Genomic DNA, 23,515 nt, shown 5'->3' on the forward strand with positions numbered 1-23,515 from the left:
GAGTCCCTGCTGGCATCAGAGGCAGAGCCCAGGAAGACAGAGAAGTCTAGAGTTAGCTCCGGTCCGGATGGGCTGCCATCCAGATAAGGAAGCAGGGGTGCCAGGCCAGAGCTCTCAAGAGGGTCCAGGGTGGAGCGGGTAAGAGAGAGTCTGGAAAGCTGCCCTCAGCCCTACCTACAGGTAATTTTTGGGAGACCTCTCTAGTTTGTCTGGGGAGCGACTTGGGGTCCATGTAACAAGCCCATGGGATAGATAAGCTGGGATGTTTTTAAGGCACATTTTAGAGCTGAGAAAGTTAAGGAGAGGTTGACCAGCAGTCTTCTGATGTTCCCTTCCACGTCCCTCTGCCCATTACCCAGGGTCTGGGGTGCAGTAGACCCTTAGAATGGGTTGGGTCATCTCACTGCCCTTCCTTTATTTCCATTTTAATCCCCACCACCACCACCCCTGTGTCAGAGGTGGAACTCAATACCTTACATACATATCCTATGTCTTTAAATTATCACAGTAACTCTATGAAACAGGTTCTATTTTTGTTTGTTTTACAGATGATGAAACCCAGTTCCATAGAATTTCAGTAATCTACTGAAGGTCACTCAAGTAGGAGGTGGAAGAATGATGCTATCCACCCACTCTGCCAGGCTTCCCAGACTGTGCTCTTGACCATGGGTGCTTGCGAGTTTGCATTTGAAGCCTTTGGAAATCCACGTAACCCCTGGCAAAGGACAGGTCACCTGTGTAAACTACCTTCCTCTGTGTTCCACGGTCAAGGCCAGAAGAGATGCCTAACTGCACTGGGCACCCCACAGGCCACTGGGATCAGGTAATGAACCAAACACTGCATCCTGGGACTGATGGGCTGGTGGAGAATTAAGGCGAGTTTCTCTTCATGCTTGGGAAGAAGTGCTGGAAGAGAAACAGCCTTCCCTGAGCCTCATGTGCAACTTACAAGAGAAAGGTACATTTGGGACAAGACTTGGGGCTGTAAGTCTCCAACCGCCCCTTCCACGTGGAGGTTCCTCTTCCATTGCCCACCTTGGGTGGTTAGGGGATGTTTCTATGAAAAGGCCAGGCAGGCTTTCTTAAGGGATCTGTGGTAGGAAAACTTAAGACAACTAGCAACTTAACCCCATTGCACACTCATGCACTCAGACAAGGGAAATCATTTGATGTTCCCCAAAGAAACCACTGTGAGACCTCGGGCTAAAACATGTCAGGTTTTCCTGGCTCTGGCAACCTGTTTTTGTTTTTCCTGGTGCACGCAGGGCATAGTGACTGCCTGGGCAACACGCCACTCGTTGGCACGAGATGAAGGGAAACTGGATGAGAGGAGGCCGAACAAGTTTTTGTAGCCATTGGTTTTCAGCTGATTCACGGTAGTTTTCCCTGGATGGGAGGGAAGGAAAGACCCATCTGGGGCCAGGAGCGAGGAGAAGGAACCTACTCTATGCGGCTGCCTCACTGTTAGGGGTTGAATTGTGTCCTCCCCAAAAGATAAGTTGGAATCCTCAAAACATGATCGTATCTGGTGAGAGGGTCTTTACAGAGGTAATCAAGTCAAAATGAGGTCATTAGGATGGACCCTGATTCAAAACGGTGGGTGTCCTTAGAAAAAGGAGACATTTGGCCGAAACCGGTTTGGCTCAGTGGATAGAGCGTCGGCCTGCGGACTGAAAGGTCCCAGGTTCGATTCCGGTCAAGGGCATGTACCTGGGTTGCTGGCATATCCCCAGTAGGAGATGTGCAGGAGGCAGCTGATCGATGTTTCTCTCTCATGGATGTTTCTAACTCTCTATCTCCCTTCCTCTCTGTAAAAAAATAAATAAAATATATTTAAAAAAAAAAAAGGAGACATTTGACACAGAGACTGACACACAGAGGAAAGGCAATGTGAAAAGACACAGGGAGAAGACAGCCAGCTACACACCAAGGAACGCTGGAGGCTACCAGAGGTAGGAGGGAATGGATTCTCCCTCAAAGAGGTCAGAAAAAACCTACCCCTGGCCACACCTTGATCTTAGACTCCTCACCGCCAGATCTGCGAGACAATACATTTGTTATCTGAAACAACCCAGTTGTGGTCCTTTATTCCAGCAGCCTCAGGAAACTCATACACCTTGCTGGCCATTCCTTTGGGAGGTGGCACCAAGAAGGGGCTATGACATTACTGGGAGAAATTTTCCCAAAAGTTAACCAAATTATTTGATTGGTTTTCGAATTGATTTCAAAGGGCAATGGCATAGTAGTCAAGTGGAAGGAGCGTGGATCTGGACAGAGGTGACATTCAGAATACTCAGCCGCTGGTATGGGTCATAACCACACTGAATAGGCACAGAGTATCGTGCCAGTTCTGGGTGGTCCTGGCTGAACAGCAGCGGTGGATCTGGACATACACGTTCCCGGGCTGGAACCCAAGTTCTGCCACCCACTAGCCCAGGCCCTCAGGTACGTTACTTAATCTCCCTGGGCCTCCTTCTCATGTGTTAAATGGAGGTAATATCTCCTTTGTGGGAACTCCTGTGATGATAAGATGACATAGTTAATGTACTATATGTCTCACACAGTGCTGGCACTCAGCTCAATCTCCTAACTGCTAGTTCTTTAGGAAGCCATTTGTCAAATATGGCTTCTCCAGCAACATGTACCTTCATCAGAGAAAATGTCCCTTTGAGTCCTACACACAATAGATAATACATACACAAAGCTACAGCTGAATTTAAAGCACATTTTTAGGAATAGGTCAGACGCATTGTGGTGGGTCTTCCTATGGCAGAGCGATGGGAACACAGTGTGCAGTGACATGACGGTGACTTTTACTTAGGAGGCTCCGTCACAGGACTGCAGCGACCCACTCAATCTCACCTTTCCACGAAAGTGCTGATGGTCGCTCCTGCGTATACAGATGCTTGCCTTCAGAGCTCTGCAAACAACTCTCTTCTTTTGATTTCTGATTTTTGTGTCACGGTCTGGCTTGCACATAAACTCCCACCTGCCACGAATGTCTCCCAAACCTAGGCTGGAGGCTTGCTTTTACTTATCAGTTTTCCTTTCAAAGGTGTGTTTTCCCCCCTGGGGATAGGCGGGTACAGGCAAAGAACATCACCAAAGCAGCTTTACAGTCAGAAACGGGGGCTCGAGGGAAAGAATGGGTGGGGTTCTGGGCCTATTTTCTTCTCATAGATTAGAAAGCCTCTGAGTCAACAGCTGGTTCTACCCCCACCCCTCCACACCCCAAACATTAGAGCTGCCTGCTCCCTGCTCTCAGCCCCTCCCCTCACCACGAATGGATGAGTGGATTCGATAGTCAGTATCTGGCTGACAGCTTTATGGATGGGGTGGAGGGAGGGACCCAAAGTCACTGGGCTCCTCTGGAGTCCTAGATTCAAGAGAGCTAGGAGCTCCAAAAGCCAGAGTGGCAGGAAAATTAATAGGCCTGGTTCCTGAGACTGTAAGGCATGAGAGAGCCTATGAGGGAAGAGGGAAGTACTTTCAATGGAGAAGTTGCTGGCCAGGTTTGGTGCCTCTGAGTTAGTTGATGCACGACAACGTCCCTAGCATCACTGGCATCATTGGTGTCCTTGAGTTACACCTCACCTCTCAGGGTCTCAGTGTTGCAGTGGGTAAAAATGAAGGTAATTTTGGTTGCTACCTACCTTTTCCTTGAAGGCTTATTGGCAGGATGAAAATAGCCCATGCTTCCCAAGCTCCAGACCCTGACACCTGAACAGAACCCTACAGACAAGTGTTTCTCATTAAATCATCCATGGAAGCTTATTCAACACTAGAGATCTGGTGCATGAAATTCGTGCACAGGGGTGGAGGGTCCCTCAGCCCAGCCTGCACCCTCTCCAATCTAGGACCCCTCGGACATCCCTCTCGCAATCTGGGACTGCTAGCTCCTAACCGCTCGCCTGCCTGATCGCCCCTAACTGCCTCTGCATGCCTGCCTGCCTGATCACCCCTAACCGCTCTCCCCTGCCGGCCTGATCACTCCTAACCACCTCTGCCTCAGCCCCTGCCACTGTGGCTTTGTCCAGAAGACGTCTGATCTAATTAGCACATTGCCCTTTTATTAGTATAGACGGAGATTCCCAGACCCCATGCCGGGCAATGCAGATTCCCAAGAGTCCAGTAATCCATATTTTTATTGATAAGATAAACTTCACTCCAGGATATGTTTTACTGCTTTTAGAGAGAGGGGTAGGGGGAGAGAGAGAGAGAGAGAGAGAGAGAGAGAGAGAGAGAGAGAGAGAGAGAGAGAGAGAGAAACTGATATATGAGAGAAACATTGATCAGTTGCCTCCTGTATGTGCCCATACAGGGGATGGAACCTAGGTATGTGCCCTGGCCAGGAATCAAACTGGCAACCTTTTGGTGTACAGGAGGATGCTCCAACCAACTGAGCCACAATGGCAAGGCAGTAATCCACATTCTTAATGGGCACCTATAGGTGGGCCTCCTTATCGCCTGAGATTTTATGTTCTAGCACTTTGGATATACATTTCTTAAGAACCATATAATTGGTTAAGCTTTTAGAACCCAGGATAGCCATGTGGAGCTCCAGGATTACCCACCAGATGACCATGTGAAAATCTGTACATGTGGACAAACAATTGTTCTTAGTCAACTTGTGACACTTTAGGCTTTTCTCTTCATAGTGATTGGAGACTTCTCACTGGAGAAGAGGAGACCAGGCCAGGGAAATGGAGAAACAAAAGGCTGAGATGTTCTATCCATCCTCCCAGAAGGGTAATAAGAATAAGAGCAGATTATTAAGCATGAATAGGCCAGGCACTGAGGTTCTAGTATTATTTTCACTTTCCAGATGGAAAAAAACTGAGGCCCAGGGAAGTTTAGTCACTTGCCCAAGATCACAAAGCTAGTAAGAGTCAGGGCTAGGATTTGAGACTAAGCCTTCTGGCACCTAAGGCTGTGCTCAAGCATCACGCATACTGCACTCCTAGGATGTTCAACTGCCTGTAGTGCAGCGGTTCTCAACCTGTGGGTCGCGACCCCTTTGGGGGACGAACAACCCTTTCACAGGGCTCACCTAAGACCATCGGAAAACACATATATAATTACATATTGTTTTTGTGATTAATCACTATGCTTTAATTATGTTCAATTTGTAACAATGAAACTGGGGGTCACCACAACATGAGGAACTGTATTAAAGGGTTGCGGCATTAGGAAGGTTGAGAACCACTGCTGTAGTGAATATTAACTCAGTTCCTTCATCAGGTAGATTTGAGCTCTGAGTTCTGATTCTTGTGAGGCTTACATGTAAGACCTGATGGTGCCAAACTGTGCTCACTTTATCTGTATACTTCTCATCTGGAAGCTTCCTAGAGAATGTTCCAGAACCCTCTACCCCACTTGTTTCTCTGCATTCAAAGAGAAACCAAGTGCAGAGTGTCCACCAACACTTTTTTTTTAAGTTCTAAAACCACCATGATCTCCGGTTTCATTGAGAGTCTACTGTTATCCTAATACAGCTGACACGACACATCTCTGGTTTCTTCCTGAGACAGCTCCTAACCTACCTGGTGCTTGCAAACTAACCCCCACAACATTATTTTTAATTGAAATTTTTTTTAATCAAGGTAGCTGTAGCTTCACATACAGTTGTAAGAAATAACACAGAGAGATCCCCCATGTACCTTTTACTTGGTTTTCTCCCAATGGTATCATCTTATGAAACCGTAGTACAATATATCAACTATACTATTGACCCTGATACGATCCACAGATCTCATTCAGATTTCCCTAGCTTCACTTGAATGCGAGTGTGCATGTGTTTAGTTTCATTTTGTCACATATGTAGGTTCCTCTGCCTCCAAAGTTAAGTTACAGAATAGTTCCATCACCATAGGATTCCTCCTGGTGCCCTTTTATAACTACATCCATGTCTTTCCTGTATCCCACCTCTTTTTTAAAAAATATACTTTATTGATTTTTTACAGAAAGGAAGGGAGAGGGATAGAGAGTTAGAAACATTGATCAGCTGCCTCCTGCACACTCCCCACCAGGGATGTGCCCGCAACCAAGGTACATGCCCTTGACTGGAATCGAACCTGGGACCCTTCAGTCCACAGGCCAACGCTCTATTCACTCAGCCAAACCGGTCTGGGCCCTATCTCTTTAACCCCTGACAACCACGAATCTGTTCTCCACCCCTAAAATTAACATCTCAAAGTGTTATATAAATGGAATCACACAGTATGAAGTCTTTTGGAACTTATTTTTTCTTTCTTCTTCACTCAGCATACTCCGCTTGAGATACATCCAAGTTGTTGCATGGATCCATAGTTCATTCCTTTTTATTGAGGAGTAGTATTCCATGGTATGGATGGACCATAGTTTATTTGACCATTCATATGATGAAGGACATTTGGGCTGTTTTGGGTTATTATGAATACATTTCTATGAACACTCACAGACAGCTTTCATTTCTCTGGGATAAATGCCCAAGAGTGCAATTCCTGGGTCAGAAGGGCAAGAATTTAGTCTCTCACCATTAAGTATTTTGGTAGATGCTCTTTATTAAGATTAGGTACTTTCCCTCTGTTTCTAACTTGCTGAGAAGTTATTATTTTTCTATGACCTATGGATTATAGCATGCACACACATACCCCACCACCACCTAATAGTAATGCTTTCACACAACATGATGGGGAGTCTTTTTCTGACGTGGTCAAATCTACAGTTATGATCATCCAATTGACCCTTTCGTTTTCCCAAGGGAAAAATTACTTTTCATAGCCACAGGCTAGGCTCAGGAGATGCCCATCCCTGCAGTCATTAATGGACCGTGTCTCCTTCGCCCTTCCAGCAAGCATCTGTAGGTAGGGCATCTCTAAGTCCACTCACAGCAAAACCACGTCATAGTGATTTGCACATATTGTATGCTCAGTAAGTAGCAATACCTAACATCTGTATGGTCTTATATAACTCATTGACCCTCACAGTGACTCTGGGAAATAGGTACTTTCAGCCCTGCTTCCAAAAGCTCCCAGGGGAAGTTAAGGGACTTGCCGAGGCCATTTGACTTGTAGGGAAAGAGCCAGGGTTGTCTCAGCCCAAGTCCCATGTTGATTCCACTCCTGCAGAGCTGGTGGTAAAGAGTGGAAACCTGGACACGCTGATCTCTAAAGGCCTCTTCCAAGCCGAAGGCCCTGAGAAGCTACGACAAAAGTAGAATGGCAGTGCCTGGTGCCCAGGTAAAGAGTCCTCCCACTGCTGCAGTGGCTGCGCCCTCTACCAGGAGTCCTTTGGCTTTACCTAGTGGGCTGACTCCCCTCCGATGCCACACACTTTCATTTCTGACCTATTTTTTCCCCCCAATCTAGCACAGCTTGCATTTGATTGATGCAAACACTGCCAAGTGTTTCTTTTGTTTTCTCTGTTTTAGCAACACTGTCCTTGGGGATCTCTGCTTTTCACCATTCCCAAGTTGCTCTTTGTTTTCCGACCCTTTGAATTCTTCCCTTGGACCCCCCCTCTCCCCCGTCCCAGCATTCCAGGACTGCTCAAACAAGGGCTGCTGCACCCCTCTCACCATCTCCACACAATCCTGGGCAGAGGCTCTTAGTAAAGGTGTTCCATAAGGATGCATTCATCATGGCCTGTGCTCAGAGCTTTAGGAGGAAAAGGGAAAGCATTCAGAAGGTGTTGATATCATCAACGACTTTATAGTCTTATGCACCCTTTGTTGGCCAGGACTGCTGTCAAAGTGGCAGGTAGAAGAGCTAAGGTGAAAAGCCAGTCTAAAAATCTTATAGGCAGAAGGCTTATGTTGATAGTCCTTTAAGAAATATTGGAATCTGCTCAATAGAGTTGTAATGCCAAAGCCTGAAGTCAGCTCAGTTTTTTGGTGCCTGTCACATGCCAGTGTTCATGAGGGAAGACACAGACCCGGTGCTATGGAGCATCCATACAAGTTATCCCACCCGTGCCCCTCTCACACTTGATCTCAATGCGGTATACACAGAGAGGGGTAGGAGTAGTAGGGAGAAGGCAGACGGGGTTACTTTTGTTGGAATCTTCATTAACACCCCTTTCTTGGGTTGGCAGTGGGACTTTAACGGGACCAGCTGGGCCATTTGGAATGTAATAATGAGTATATGCCCAGAAATAATTCAGAAGAAATCCATTGCCTGACATGATCTTTTCCTTGTTGGCTCTGGCCAAGGACACATGTCATGCCCTTCGGCAGGAATTCTGAGCCAGGATGGGTGAGGGGGGAATCTCAGAAGCCAAAATTCCATCCTGTTCTCTTTCTGGACTTTAAAGAATGCCTCCCGTGTCCTTATCACCTCTCCCGCCATTTCTCTGTGAGCCCAGCAACATCCCTCCTGTTCCATGGCCTCTCCCACCATCCCTCCATGACACCGGAGCAACCATCATGTCACCAGTTTATGTGGGGAGAAGTTAGTTCACAGGCATGTGTGTAGCAGAAAGAGCACTTCTGTGGTTTCTCTGTGGCAGCCCTGTGTGTGCAGAGCAAAGTGTTGGAAACCACCTACATATCCATCAGCAGGAAACCGCCTAAATAAATAACAGGACGTTGGTATAATGGAACATGACACAGACATTACAATCATGCCGTAGAAAAATACATAATGACACTGAAAAAACGTTTCCCATGGGAATTACTGGTGGAAAAAAATAAAGGTTGTAAAAGTTTGTGCAGTAGAATGGAATCTTGTGGAAAATGTGTGTGTGTGTGTGTGTGTGTGTGTGTGTGTGTGTGTGTGTGTAGAATTTTAACAGTGGGCATCAGAATGCTTCTTAGGGAAGAAATTACCTTATTTTTAGAATACCCTCATCAACTGCTTCATGAAGAAGTGAAGATTTGAGATGCAAAGATGGCCAAATTGCTCTGCATAGGAAATGACAGGAATCTGAGAGTAGGAGAACCTAGGATGTGGAGAGGGGCTGGAGGGGGGGAACGTCTGAGAAGCTCGGTAGGGAGTTGGAACCTGCCACACAAGGTGAGAAGGCAATAAGAAATTCCTGGTAGCCTGATGGTCAAATGAGTTTTAGGAAAAAGAGTTTTGAATATTCCATTTCTGAGATGGAAACTCCTTCTGTGTCCTGTAACCTTCAGTAAAAGCTATTGTGACTATAGCCCGATGTGGCACCACGGGGTGTGAAAGGGAAGAGGCAATGAGGGGAAGCAGAACTGGCCCTTGGTTGACCCCCAGGTGGACGGCAGCATCCTGTGGGGGCTGAGGAAGAAAAGGAGATGGAGTTCTCAGCAGCAGCCCCAGCACATGTGAGGCAAACCCCGGCTTTTTTATATATACTAGAGGCCCAGCACACGAAATCGTGCCCGGGCAGGGTCCCTAGGCCTCGCCTGTGATCAGGGCCATCTTCCGACCGCTTGCCAGTCCCCAGTCCCGCTCTACCGCCTACACCCACCCCAGTTCCCCATTGGCTGGGCGATCGATCTGAGCCTGCAGGCTGGGGGGAGGGACCAAGAGCCAGTCCCCAGTCCTGCCCTGCTGCCACCCACCCAGTTCCCCATGGTTCCCTGTTGGCCATCCAGCGACCAGAGCCTGCAGGCTTGGGGGAGGGACCGAGAGGTGGTCACAGCTCCTCATAGCGACTGGTCGATCGGTCATTCCGCCGTTACAGTCGCTGGCCTTTTATTATATAGGATAATGTTATTTTAACTTGATAAGGACAATTCCTTTTTTATTATTTTTATTTTTTCATTGATTTCAGAGAGGAAGAGAGAGGTAGAAAGAGACAGAAACATCAATGATGAAAGAGAATTATTGATCAGCTGCCTCCTGCACTCCCCACACTAGGGATCAAGCCTGCAACACAGGCATGTGCCCTGAATGGGAATTGAACTGTGACCTCCTGGTTCATAGGTGAATGCTCAACCACTGATGGACAGCGGCTGGGCAAACCCCTGCTTTTATAAATAAGCTGGAGAGAGGTCGACCTCGAAGTGGGCTGGCTGATGTTTGGGTGACATAGACATGTTACACACACACAGAGGGGGAGACTGGAGGGAAATAAACCCAAACAGGAAAGAGTGGGCATCTTGGGGTGGGCGGGTGACAAGTTGAGTTTTATTTTCTGATTTGAATGCCATTTATTTTCAATTATCTTCTGCGGTGACGATGTTTGCCTTTTGTAATTAGAAAGCTATTTTGAAGCATCACCCCTGCCCATGGTGTCTTCGAAGACAGCAGGGAGGAGAGGTGCGGGAGAGGCTTCTGCTTTCCAGCGCAGAAAGCACTGCCTGCTCATGGGGCACCGCCTCGGGGAACCCAGACCTGAGAGGGCACTGCTGGGCAGTCTGGTGGAGGAGCGCCTGGAGGCGGGACTAAAAGGAGGGCCCAAGGCGCACACTTGCTAGTGCTTTCACGTGCACATTTCCTGGTTCGACATCAAGAAGGGGCTCCAGTCTATGTTGTTCTCTATAATCCACAAATGAGTGAGATCATGTGGTATTTATCTTTCTCTGACTGGCTTATTTCACTTAGCATAATACAACATAGGCTGATGAACAGAGACAGAGAAACAGCGATCAGACTACCAATCCCCAGAGGGAAAGTAGGGGAGGGTGGGGGTAAGGGGAAGAGATCAACCAAAGGACTTGTATGCATGCATATAAGCCAAACCAATGGACACAGACAACAGGGGGATGAGAGCATGAGTGGGGGGGGGGGGACAGGGGGGAGGCTGGGAGTTAATGGGGGGATGAGGACACATTTGTAATACCTTAACCAATAAAGAAATTTAAAAAAAAAGAAGGGGCTCCAGAAGCTGGCACAAGCATGAGGCGTACGGAGCAGGCAGAGCAGACACGAGGCTGCCAGCCTCGCAGCCTCTCCTCCTGTCTCCCTCTCTCCCAGGCCTCGACTTCCTCCATCTCCCTTCCCCACCAGGAAGCTTCTTGCTTGTGAAGCGCCCCAAGAACTGACTGATCAGAGCCTGGATCTTCTCTTCCTGGCAACTCCTCACTCTCTGCTCTCAGTCTCTGAACTGGTCTGACTTGTGGGAGAGCCCGAGGTTCTTGCGTTGCTAGTTCAGTTCAAAGAAAGGGTCAGAGAACCCTGGGGCAGAGTACGGAAGTGGCAGAGAGCAGATGCTGTCTAACTGAGGCATATTCGCTGGCACAGTCTCAGGCCAGAGACCCAGCAGTTTCTAAGGGTTTCCTGGACCGGCCTATATGCTGAGAAGCTGGAAGTAGGCACAGCCGCCCTGGCCCAGGAGCACTTGGTTCTTCTGGAGCTCAGCTGCCCTACAGAGGAAGCCTGGTGGATCACTTGTTCATTCAGCACCCTCTACCCATCCATCTTCTACCCATCCCCATGCCCCCCACCCTCGTTAGGCCCAAGAATGCACTAGATAGGAAATACCACACTGAACGCTGTTGGTTCACACCTTGCTCACCTTCCCCTATCCTGCAGCCACTCAGGGAGGTAAAACTTCCCTGACCCACTCACTTGCTTCCCATAGTCCCCCACAGCTTCCTTTGCTAGGTCCTTTTTTCCTCCCCTCTCACATACTTTCCTGCTTTAGTACCTACTGGGGTAGGAGTTACATTTATGTATAACCATCATGTATTAAGCATCTGTTATAGGCCAGGCACTGTGCTAGGCATGTGTGCCTGCATCATTTAATTTTACTCACCATCACAATCCTGTGTGGTACATATTATTACTTCCATGCTGTAATGGAAACAGACCTGTGTACGGTGGGGACCTGTGCAAGGTTAACGGAGGAGTTGGTGGGAAGTCAGGATTCAAACCCAGATCCTCTTATGCTAAGTGAAGTTCTTTTCCATTGGGCCATGTGCCTTGCAGGTTTCCTGGGATCTAGTTCTGCTGCCTGCCAGTTCCTTTGGATCCTCTCTCCTCCTTCCTGCCCTCACTGGCACACACAGGGATACAGTCCTCCCCTTATATCGAGGTCTGGGAAGAGTCCTCACAAGTTCCCAAGGCCCAGGGGCCTCCACAACCTGGGGGTGCAGGTCCATTCGAGAAAGGAGCTCAGTTCGGACTCAGCCTGAGCAATAGGCCCAGAATCACATCCCCAGATGCTCATTCCTCAGGCACCTCCGGCCTTGGACCAAGGGCGGCAACTCTGAGACGCTATCCCTGAGCCAAACTGTTCACGGAAACTCTTGGTCCTGCCGGTCCATTTCTTAAAAGCTTTTTTTTTTCTTTCTTGCCATTAGGATGTCTTGGTCTAATGTAGCCAGTATTGCCAGGTTTCTGATGGTGAATGACTGCCTGCCCACAATCAAAGTCTGAATTTTGGAACAATCTGGGAACATATAGCAGTAATAGGTAACATTTGGTGCCATCAGTTTAGATTCTGGGACCCAGATAATATTGTACATAGGTTCCCAACCCCCACCCTGGTACCTCCCAGAGATGTACCTGGGGGGCTGCGGCCTTATTTTGGTCTATCACCCAGTTTGCAAGGGTGGCCTTAGAAATCTTAGTTGAGATCGTTTAATGATTATTCATCAGCAGATACCAGTAAACTGGAATAAAGGAGAGCTTGCTTCCGGTTTCCTTACCAAATCTGGCTGTTACCAGAGAGGATGGGCCAAGGGGGTAGGGGGTTGAGGGCCTTCAAAATACTAGATGTTTAACTCTTCTAAAAGGAGACCTGGAGGGTATCTGACCTGCACTGTTTAAGTAAGGGGAACCTGAAGGCAGAGTTGTGTGACTTGTCCAAAGTCACAGAGCAAGTTAGCAGCAGGATCTGGCCAGACCCCTGGTTCCCACTGCCCATGCCACGTTTTGAGGAGAAAGGATTTAAATTTGGCCTCTGAAGAGCCAGAAAAGACTACAAATGAGTGAGTTTCCCTCTGATGCTCTCAGACTGCTGTGCCTGAGCCATCACTGGGCTCAGGGGCTTACAAGAACCTTGGCCATTGAGCACCCACACTATCCCTTTATTAACACCAGAGGTACATCGCTCATGATCAGGACCGGGTATATCACAAGCTCTGACCCAACTCTCTTCCCTGACTCACCAGCAGATTCAAACTGTCACTAACATGCTACTGAGTCCAGAAGGGCACCCCCCTCCAAGGGGGTGGGGAGTACCATGCTGCCAGGACCTAGCCCTGTGTGTGGACTGGGGTGGTGGCCACTGGAGAAAGGGGAATGTGGCCTACTATGGGCTATTAAGAGAAAATTTAAATAAAAAGTTAAAAAAAGACATGGAGAAACCTTAAATGTATGTTACTAAATGAAAGAAGCAAATCTGAAAAGGCTGCACACTGTATGATTCCAACTACATGACATTCTGAAAAAGGCAAAACCAGGGAGAACAGTAAAAAGAAAAGTCAGTGTTTGCCAGGGGTTAGGAGCAGGAGATACAAGATGAAGAGACTGAGCACAGAGAGTTTTAGGGCAGTGAAAACACTCTATAATACCACAGTGATGGATACATGTCATATACTAGTATTGTCTATGCCCAGAGAACGTACAACACACAAGCAAACCCGAACGTTTAACCGTGGACTTGAGTGATTACGATTTGGCAATCGTAGGGTCATCAATTGTAACAAATGTACCACTCTGGTGGGGAATGTTGATAATGGGGGAGGCTATGCCTGTGTGGGGGCAGGGAGAAAATATCTGTGCCTTCTCCTCAATTTTGTTGTGAATCTTAAAATACTCTAAAAACAATACAATCTGAATAATAAAAAAGTTAGTCTCTGTCTGCAACTCTTCTGCCCCATCCCTTTTTCAAGTTCAGTTAACAGCTTCACTTGTATGATTTCAGATTTTTTTTTTCTTGCTGAAAAATCTCTATTGTTCCCATTTGGTCCAAGGCATGGGGGAAGGCTCTAGGGTGGTTAAAAGGCTGCTTAGAGGTTGCAGGGAGAAGCTCAGGCAGAAGCCAGACACCAGGGGGATGCACAGGGGCCACTCAAAGGCCTCTGGGCTCCAAAGGCTCCTAGTTTTGCTTGAGGGTGAGCCTTTCCAAGAGATACTGGCCCAGCCCAGGTGAGGCCCACCAGCCTGCCGAGTTGAGTCAGGTGTCGCCCATCTTAGTGATAGGTTTCACCTCCTCACCCAGGAAGTGGTTCTCTAGGAAGTCAGGAGATGAGGGTCTGTGAGGATAGAACCCAGGGCATCTAGATCCAAAAGGGCCTGGGTCAGGTTCTTCTCCAGGACCACAGCAGCTTTCCTGGGTTTTGCCCCCACTCACCTTGGGAAGGCTTCAGCTCGTCCTAAAAGAGAATGTGGACACAGAGCTGGTTTTGCATCCTTAAGAGACACTTGGTGCCCTCGGGCTTCTTCTCTGCCTTCTTGAGGACGAGGTGGTCCAGGCCCTCCAGAGCCACATCGCCACAGTGGAAACAGAAGCCCCGAGAAAGGTAGGTGCAGGAGGCTCACAGAAGCAGGTTTACCAGATGGCTGACCGCAGCCTTCACCCCAATGGAATAATCCTGACAAATTTGGGAGCTCATGGTTGGCAATAAGGAGTTAAACTAAAAAAAAATAGTGTTGGCTGGTCTCAGAGGCTGAGGATGGTTGAGAAGGTTCTAAAGGTGGTGACTGGAAAAGAGGTTGTAGGGTGGTAGGAAGCTGGCAGAAGGAGTGTCCCTGTTCCATCCAAACACTATTGAAGCGAGAGATAGATCCAGGGGACCGCCGAGGGGACTGCTCAGATAATCTTGAATGCAAACACTATACTATCATATATTCATCTGCTAGTTTATGTCATTTATTTATTTATTTTTACACAAGTGAATCATATTACTAGTAAATGCTGTTCTGTATTTCTGCCTTTCCATGTAATAACTGATTTTGGAGACTGGTCTATATTGCACACACAGAACTACCCCTTTCTGTGTTAAGGGCCACAATGTTCATAAAGAATGGCAGACGGCCACAGGCAGTGCCTCATGTGGATGTGTCTGGAGCCTTGGAAGTTTGACTACCATGTGTTCTACAAATGGACCCTGAGAGCTAGTTTAGAGGTTCTAGCAGGGGAGTGCGGCTACTTGTATACCCTTGACTGAAGAGCGATCCTCCTCTAGTTGGGAAGGTCTTCCTCTTTGACCTAGTGTGTAGTGTCAGGAGGGATGTACATGGAGCAGTGAGGAAGGTGACACCCAGATCAGCCTAATCAACCCTGGTGATCAACGGGGTGACAGATGTCGCTGCCAGACTGCCTTCACATCTAGAGAGAAATTTTCTTTTAAGAGCCGGAAAGGACCCTTGAGAACCTGGAATCCAACCCTAGGTTTTTCATAAATCAGAAAACCATGGCCCAAAAGGTTAAATGCCAAGGCACCCAGCATAGTAGAGCCAGAACTTGTAGTTCAAGTCCCGGTTCATCAAGTTATGCTTCCTCTATGTTAATTAGGAAATTGCTGATTGGTTTGTTGAAACATTTGGTTTTCATCCTATTTGCGTGGAGTAGGCATAGCCTGGCGGTGAAAGAAAACAGCTGGAAGGAGAGATCATCTTGGCCTTCCTGTCTGTGCTGCTGCCGAATCCCCTTGCCTTGGATGGGGCACTCCCATGTATTTGGCTACAGAGTCTCTGACTTCATTATGTCCTAACGAGTTTTCATTTCCCTTGGATGTAAACCAAGGAGCTTCAGAATCCACTTTAGAAACTCTGCCCAAAGTCTACATTCAGAATGTTCTTTCCTTGAAAGCATTCTACAAGTTTCAATTCTCACATCCTTTTTTGAAAGATGGTCTTAGAAGCTACACTCACAGTCTTAAAGATTTATTGGTCAAGGTGCTGCCCAACAAACAGCTTCAGGTTAACAGTGATTTGGCCAGTCAGGTTCTCCCATCCAGATGGCAAGATACTGCCTGAGCATCTTAGCATAAAGCCCTTCTTTCCTCTTCCTTTGACCAATTCTTACCCCAACAACTCATCTTCTGGCTACCAGGTTACCTCTTGTCTCAAGCTCTTGACCCCCTTTTTACCACTGAGTTCTTGCATTTGTAATTCACCTATCTTTTTGCTTGGTTCGTTGGTTCCACAACAATTTCTATTAAACACCCTTTGTCTGCCTCAAAGTCTGTATCTAATTGTGCCCACTTTAGTTGCATCCACCTAGTCATCTAGTGCCCCTTCAAGGGTGGGCGACTTATATAGTCACATAAGACTCATACACAGAAGGGCCCTGTATTTGACTTAATGCTCTGCTGTTGCCTTGTTAAAATTCTTAATAACTTTATCTTTGAAATTGTGTTTTGTAAGTGAAGTCTGATGGGACGATGGAGCATAAACATGAGCAAAAGAGATAAGCACGTCATTCTTTGCAGCCCTATTTGCATATAGCAATCACGATGCCCAATGAGCACAGAATTCCAATGGATTCACAATGCATGACAGTTTAGAAGGACCCAACTCGAGCACACGGTAAGAGTTTTAGCTCTATATGCAAGCAGAGATGCTGACAGCCCCAAGAAATTAGGCTTTCCATTCAATCCAGAAATTGCTTCAAATGCAGAAAGAAAGCAATAGTGTTGTCATAGCCTTTTCTACTTATGTCACTTCCCTGTATTAGCCAACCACTCAGGCTGAAAATGATGACATAGGAAGAAAGAGCCAGGGTAAACTATAGTTCCTTTTCCTTTTTTTACTCAACAGAAAGCCAAGCATGACAGAAAGTGTGTACATAAAGTATGCATATAAAGAAGTGAAATAAAAACAGCTGAGTTTGTTTTATCAGCATTTCCACTGTTTCAATAAGAATAATATGCATATATAAGCTACAAAATGTGAAATGTGTAATTTATATGATTCCATATACAAATTACGTGCTCTTGTATATCCATTTAAAAGTGGCATTGCACAGTATAAAGATGAACATTAAACTGCATGCCAATAATTTAAATTTTTAATATTCTTATATTGACATTAAATAGCAAATAAAAACACCATGTCAAGCCACGGGAGAGAGACAGCATGAGAGAAAGAAAAAAGCTTTACCTTTTAAGAACTTTAATGACATCTCTCCCCTGCCTTTTGAACAAGGAGCCCCACAATTCCAGTCTGCACTGGGCCCCACAAATTATGTAACTGGCCCTGGTCCCATGGCTTTAAGTCATATCCATAAGCACTGATAAAACTGGTTTCCACCCAAGGCCTTTTCCCAGTGTGACTTCTCTAGACCCTGTTCTGGGCTTCAGTTGGGACCAATGGAGATTATTTTCCCCTTTGGGACAATAAACTAAAAAAAAATCTCTCCCAAACATAGCTCTAAATCAGTGGTTCTCAACCTGTGGGTCGCGACCCCTTTGGGGGCCGAACGACCCTTTCACGGGGGTCGCCTAAGACCATCGGAAAACACATATATAATTACATATTGTTTTTGTGATTAATCACTATGCTTTAATTATGTTCAATTTGTAACAATGAAATTGGGGGTCACCACAACATGAGGAACTGTATTAAAGGGTCGCAGCATTAGGAAGGTTGAGAACCACTGCAATGGGAAAATGGAGGTAAAATGACACAGTAGGGGCTTACCCAAAGTCACAGTGTATGCCATGGACAGAGGCCTAAGCTGACTCCCATCTTGTCTTTAGATCCAATGCCGTGGCCTGTCTGCACCAATCACCACTGGTATTTCAGTCTCAAACATCATTTGAAAATACCAACAAAGTCATTATGTGCTGCAACCTTTGATCACACCCCAGCTGAGGCCACAGCAGTCCCACAGGAACAGATGTAGAGCAAAAGGCTCTGCCCTTCAAGAGGTTCTGCACAGAATATTCCAAGGCCCTGGGCGAGTCCTGTTTTGTTGAAGGTCAAGCGGAGTTGATCAACAGGCCAATACATGCTTCCTTTGCAGCCTTGGTAAAGGCTGGATTCCTAAATTGCCCCAGGCAAGTGAGGAAGTCTTTTCTAACCATTGTCTCAAAGGCATTAGAATTCTTAAGGAACAAGATGCTTCCCATCTCTTTCCTTGAATTTCTTAGAGAATAGAATAACCAAGTCCTGGCATCTTGTACCATTGGCCAGATCCCTACTAATCAGAAGAAACGCCAATCCAGAAGAAACTACAACTATGAGCACTTTGCAAATTGCCTGCACCCCCTTCATGTGGTCCCTTGAAGTCACCCAAATGGATTTTCTCCTAGCTGCCCCCTTGTTATTGTCTTGGAGCCTTCCATGCAGAGTACAAGACTCCACTGAACCTAGTTTCCTCCAGAAGCCTCACAACAGCCTTTTGTTTAGGGCTGTGATACCCTTAGCAACACGGCCTATACCTGCAGGTACTTCTGGGCTAGTCCAAATTCCTTCTAACCCCCAAACCTCTCCCTCTATGCCCCGCTGTGTAGAGGAGGATGGATCCTTGAGAGAACACCTTCAGACTGCTCCCGCCGGGAGCCTGCTGGGCTCCTCAGCTGCCACTGCAGCCCCGATGGAAAAGTCGGTTCCCCTTTTTGCCAGAACAAACTTGCAGTAGCTGTCTGCTTCCTTTTGGCAGACACAAGAGAGAAAGGGCATCTTACAGGCCACACTGCATTGCTCTGACTCTAACAAGAAAAACAGCGATAATCGTTCCTCCCCTTTCCATTAAATAACTGTAAATACACATTTAAAAAAATGTATGTCACCATTTAAAAGAATCTTCATGAACATGTTTTAATGAGATGTAAAGTGCTTCGGACATATGGTAAGTGGAAATAAAAGCAGGATACCGGAGGTCCTTTGTTTATAAACAGTTTACATGTATGTATAGAAAAAAAATAGAGGAAGGAACTATATCACAATGGATTCCTTTAGGTGGTGGGGTTAAAGGGACTTTTCTATTTTCTTCCTTAAACTTTTTGGTATTTTCTAAAAGACAGTACATTTTGTAGGTAGGTATTACTTTTGTAATCCAACAAGAAAGGACACGTTTCTGTTTGCCAGGATTTCTGCAATAGTAGTAACTGATGCTATGCACTGTCCAAAGGCTTCTACCATCAGGCTTCTACTTCTCCAGGTGACTTCTGTGTGGATCCTTTCTCTCAGCTGAATTTTCTATACAGGATATCTATTTTGGCTTTGACAAGACTGCTCTTTTATGTGAAACTTGTCAATATTTGGAAATAGCCCTGTCAGAACTGTGAATCAAGATACTGTATTTCTTTCTCCTGGTTATCAGGGCTAAGAGCTCCCAACAGAATTTTCCGAGTGTAAGGGCTCCAGAGTCTATCTGAGCCTGGACTCCAGGGAGAGAGAGTCTAGACTAGAGGATGCTGATTTTGTCCAGCAGGGTGTGATGACAAGAACATAGATTTGGAATTACATGGCTATAGAACTGCAGAGGTTTTTTTCTCTGCTAACCGATGCTCATATTTCTTTTATTGAGTTATTTTAAGGATTTAAAAAGACTATGTATGTAGAGAGCCCAGGATAGTGCACACAAATTATTAGTGGTAAGAACTGGAGAAGGCAGCAGAGTGGACAGCTCTTCCACCTCCACCCCTACCCATAACACACTGAAGTTTTCCAAAGTGTATGTGGAATAAGGGTAGAAGGGGAGGAGCTGTCCAGATCTTAACCACGCCCTGACTGGGCTGGCCTGACCAAGGACAGACACATCTTTGGTCTCACCATGGAAATATAACCACCACTTCTGGGCTGGGCGATGGGCAGTGCTAGCCACAGGCCAGCAGCCAAAAGTATGGGGTGAGGGGCAACCCCAGAATGCCCATGGATAATACCAAATATGACTCCATTACCACTCTGAAATCACTGCATTAGTGATCCAGACTGCCTCTTCCTCCACCCACAGCCACTCTGCCCTTTAACTATTCATCAGGCAGTAAGAAGCATGCCAGAGACTTACAGGAAATACAGGGAATCGTGCTGTACCTTATGAGGGATGGACATATTCCATCTTTGCTATACGACTACTTCATCTGCTGCTGTTTTTACTAGAACTGCTATCAGCACCACCATTTCTACAACTGCTGCTGCTATTGCTTTTAATTAAGTTTGTAAACTACGATTTTCAAAGTGCCTGGGTTTTGCCTGATGAAAGATAATAGTGGACATGGCATTATGGGAAGGCAGGCTGGCACTAGAAACCTCAAAGGGAACAGCCGATCTGCACTCAGGAACAGAGCAGGATTATCAATATATATTTTTTCATGCCCCAACTGCCTGGACTCCAGCAACATCCCCAGCCACACCTAGTCCCTCTCCCCGCCCTACTCAGCTCCAATGTCTGTAGCTAATTTAGGCAATTTCAAGGGTTAACGGACTTTTGTTTGGTCAGAGGAGCTGGGCCATGCCAAAATCCCACCAAATGGGGAGGGAGAAGAGGAGAAAATGTGTCTAACATGTAAGGCCACTGCCTCTCTCAGCATCTCCCACCTTCTAAGAGGATGGCCCTGGAAAGACCCAGTCTCTTCCCTAATTTTTAGAGACTTTAAATTTTCCTGTGCCAAAGTTACATGTTTCAATAATGCTTGACTTGGCCCACAATCCCCAAAGGGAACTGGGGAATGCATACCTCACCTTCTCATCCCAGGAGAAGGACTTCCTTTGCACACCTAGCAGCCAGCTGGTGTGCGGACCAACACTACACGGAGTGAGGAGGCGGGAGGGAGGGAGGAGAGCGAGAATGTAGCCCAGCCCAGCCCCACCTGGAACTAGGCTCCCTTAGAGACCACCCTCTTCACCTGGCAACCGGGCCCCAGCAGGGCTCCCAGAGAAGAAAGTGGCATCTTGGAATCCATTTTGCGCAAGACGTTGAAGGCATCTTGGCAAACTTCCCTTCGCTGCTACTGCCTTTGCTACTGGGGCCAAGTGAACTTGGGGAAGGGCCTCAGCCAGAGGGATGCGGTTATTTGGGGAGGAGGTGAATGAGGGCCAACTCTGGCGCCAATGGTACCTGCGAGAGAGAACGGGGTCGCTGGGCGTATCGTGGGCGCGGGTGGCCCACCCTGGCGCTGCTGCCCGCATCGGACCCACGTCTGCTGGGGAGTGATAGTAGCAGCAGCCGCCGCCAGGCCAGCTGGGATCCCTTCTGTCTCTGTCCAGTTATTTATAGGCGCGATTTACGATGGGTGCGGGGGAAGGGACGCGGGATGACAATGAGTTTTGGAAGGTATAATGCTAAAAGTCACACTTTTCCCAAAGCGCCCCCCTCCCAGAGCAGCACGGTCCCAGCGGGGGAGTGTGCATCGCGGGGCGCCGCAGTGGTCCGCTGCACCCCAGGCCCGGGCTGCGGAATGGGGGCCCGCGGCGGGCGGGAGGCCGGGAGGCCGGGAGGAGGGGTTGCGTGCGCGGCGCGGGCGGCGCGGCTCACCTGCCAGGCTGTTGTAGCAGTCGATCTCGATGGCTTCCACCGTCCTGCTCTGCTCCTCCGAGAGGCGGCCGGGGTTGGGGGCCCCGGCCGGAGAGGCCGCGCGCGAGTCCCGCTCTCGCTCCCCGGGGGCGGGCAGCAGCCCCTTCAGCTCCAGCAGCGCCCGGTGGTACTTGCCGATGGCTTCGCGGAATTTCTTGTCCTTGTAGCACTGCGAGCCTTGGCTCTTGAACTCGTACGCGCGCCGGATGGACTCGGCGGGCTCGGCCGCCGCCCCAGCCTGGCCCCGCGCCGGAGCCCCTCCGCCGCCGCCCGGCACGCACAGCGGCGGCGGCGGCCGCTGCACCTCGCCGGCCCCCGGCGGGCTCGGGTTCCCTTTGGTCCCGGCCGCCGAGCCCTTCCTCTCCATTCGGACGCCGCCCGGCACCGCGCGCGCGCCGCGATCAGCCCGCCGCCGCCGCGCCCTCCCGGGTTTAAAAGCGGCGGGCGCCTGCCCCGCGTCGGGCGAGCTTGGCCGCGGCCTTGACACCCCGCGGCGGTCTGTCGTCCCGCACTCCCATTCTCCTCGCCAGCTGCGGGAAGCTGCGCTCTCCTCCTCCTCCTCCTCCTCCTCCTCCTCCTCCTCCTCCTCCCACTCCTCCTCCTCCTCGGATTGCCTTCCCCTCCCACCCTCCCTCCCCTCCCTCCCTCCCCCACTCGCGCGCCGCCCGCCCGGCTGCTGGCCCTCCTCCCCTCCCGCAACCTGCGGGGGGTGAGGACCTGGCCCTCGCGCCCTCTGGGGCTAGCGTTTTGGGGGGCTGCGGGCCTGATTGGGGTGGCGGGGATCGTCGCTGACCCGGAAGAAGCTTGGCTCGCCCGAAAGAGGGGAGGATTAATGACAAAGACGGCCCCGCTCTTTCCCATTCAATCCAGTCCTCTGAGACGCGCCGGGTCTGAAAGGGACGAAAGGGGGAAGGAGTGTGTGTGTGCGTGCGTGTGCGTGTGTGTGTGCGTGTGCGTGTGTGTGTAGGTGTGCAGGGAGGGGGGACGCCAGCGACGACACGCGTGCAGACTCACCCTCAATAGATTTCTTAGAAACTAAAAACAGAGGTGCGGCGAGGAGTAAGGGGCATAGGCACAAGCCATAGCTGTTCTTTTCGGTAAGGCAGTCCCATTTTAAGGTGGCAGCGCCTTTTTTGTGCGGAGCCGGGTGCAGCCGAGGTGTGTCTCCGCGCCGCGGCCGCCGGAGCGCCCAGGGCACAGCGCACGCAGCGTGCGGGGCGTTGTGCTCCAGAAGCCGCCGTGCGCCCACACCGTGGTCTGCGGGCAGCTGTGCCGCCTGAGTCACGGACACCGAGATGGAAAACACCTGTTACTGTCGGTCAGCAGGCTTGGCGGCGGCCGGTCTAGCTTCCATTTCCCGGACAGTTCCGCGCCCCTCCGCAGGAGGCCATTTCTTCCTTCATTCATTCTCAGGTCAGCCCCGCAGGTCGGCCGACCGCAGGGATTTGTGGAGACCCAGCGGCAGACGAAGATAGGCCAGTGACTGCCCTGCTCTCAAGTTAACTCCCAGTCTCCTGGGGAGGGGGACCCCGCCCACCCTGAGAGTCACTCCCCCAGATAAAGGTGGGTAAATATTACCTGGGAAGGGCAGAAGGTGCCGTGCCGCGCGGAGGAGGGGAGAGAGGTGGCCCTTTAAGCAGTGGTGGATCTGCAGACTTTCTGGAGGAATGGCATTGGAGGGCTTTGAGGGGTGGGGAGTAGAACTTGGGCATGAGGAAACAGAAGGAAGTGACACGTCAGCCAGAGTGAGAAAATAGAGCAGAAATAATGATGCTTGAAATCTCGAGTGTGTTTAAGGCAGTAGTGGCCTACACAGAAGTAATGAGAAGTGATTGGGTTAAATTATGGAGGCATTTGGATGAAGAGCGTGGATTTTATTTTGTAAGCAATGGAGAAGCCTGACTTTTTTTTTTTTTTTAATTTTTTTTTTTTTTTTTAGTATTTCCCCACTTCTTTATGGTGAATAAATATATATACATATGGCAGTGGTTTTCAAAGCATGGTTTCCACACCTGCAGCATCAGTGTCACCTGGAAATCTGTAAGAAATGTACATTCTAGGGTCGTGCTCCAGCTCAATTAAAATCTGAACCTCTAGGGGCAGGGTCCAGCACCTGTCCTTTCACAACCCTCTGGCTGGTTCAGACGCACACACAAGTTTGAGAACCCCTGCTCCAAAACCTTACTACTCAGAGTGTAGGCCT

General features: G+C 48.6%; 1 protein-coding gene across 3 annotated transcripts in view; it reads right to left on the minus strand.

Annotated features, from left to right (window-relative positions):
* The window catches only part of TTC9 (tetratricopeptide repeat domain 9), a 35,073-nt gene extending 13,180 nt beyond the window's left edge, over nucleotides 1-21,893 (minus strand). The window contains exons 1-2 of one of the 3 annotated variants that reach the window (XM_059691841.1): nucleotides 21,274-21,892; nucleotides 20,857-20,997 (exon numbers count right to left, since the gene is read on the minus strand). In XM_059691841.1, the coding sequence (XP_059547824.1) occupies nucleotides 20,857-20,997; nucleotides 21,274-21,679 (547 nt within the window). In that variant the 5' untranslated portion in view covers nucleotides 21,680-21,892. Of the gene's footprint in view, nucleotides 1-20,856; nucleotides 20,998-21,273 lie in introns of all 3 variants that reach the window. The other 2 variants (XM_059691847.1, XM_059691844.1) reach the window with 2 other exon arrangements.
* Between the last annotated feature and the right edge of the window lie 1,622 nt (nucleotides 21,894-23,515).

Source organism: Myotis daubentonii, chromosome 1 (genome assembly GCF_963259705.1).
Source record: "Myotis daubentonii chromosome 1, mMyoDau2.1, whole genome shotgun sequence".
NCBI classification, from domain to species: domain Eukaryota; kingdom Metazoa; phylum Chordata; class Mammalia; order Chiroptera; family Vespertilionidae; genus Myotis; species Myotis daubentonii.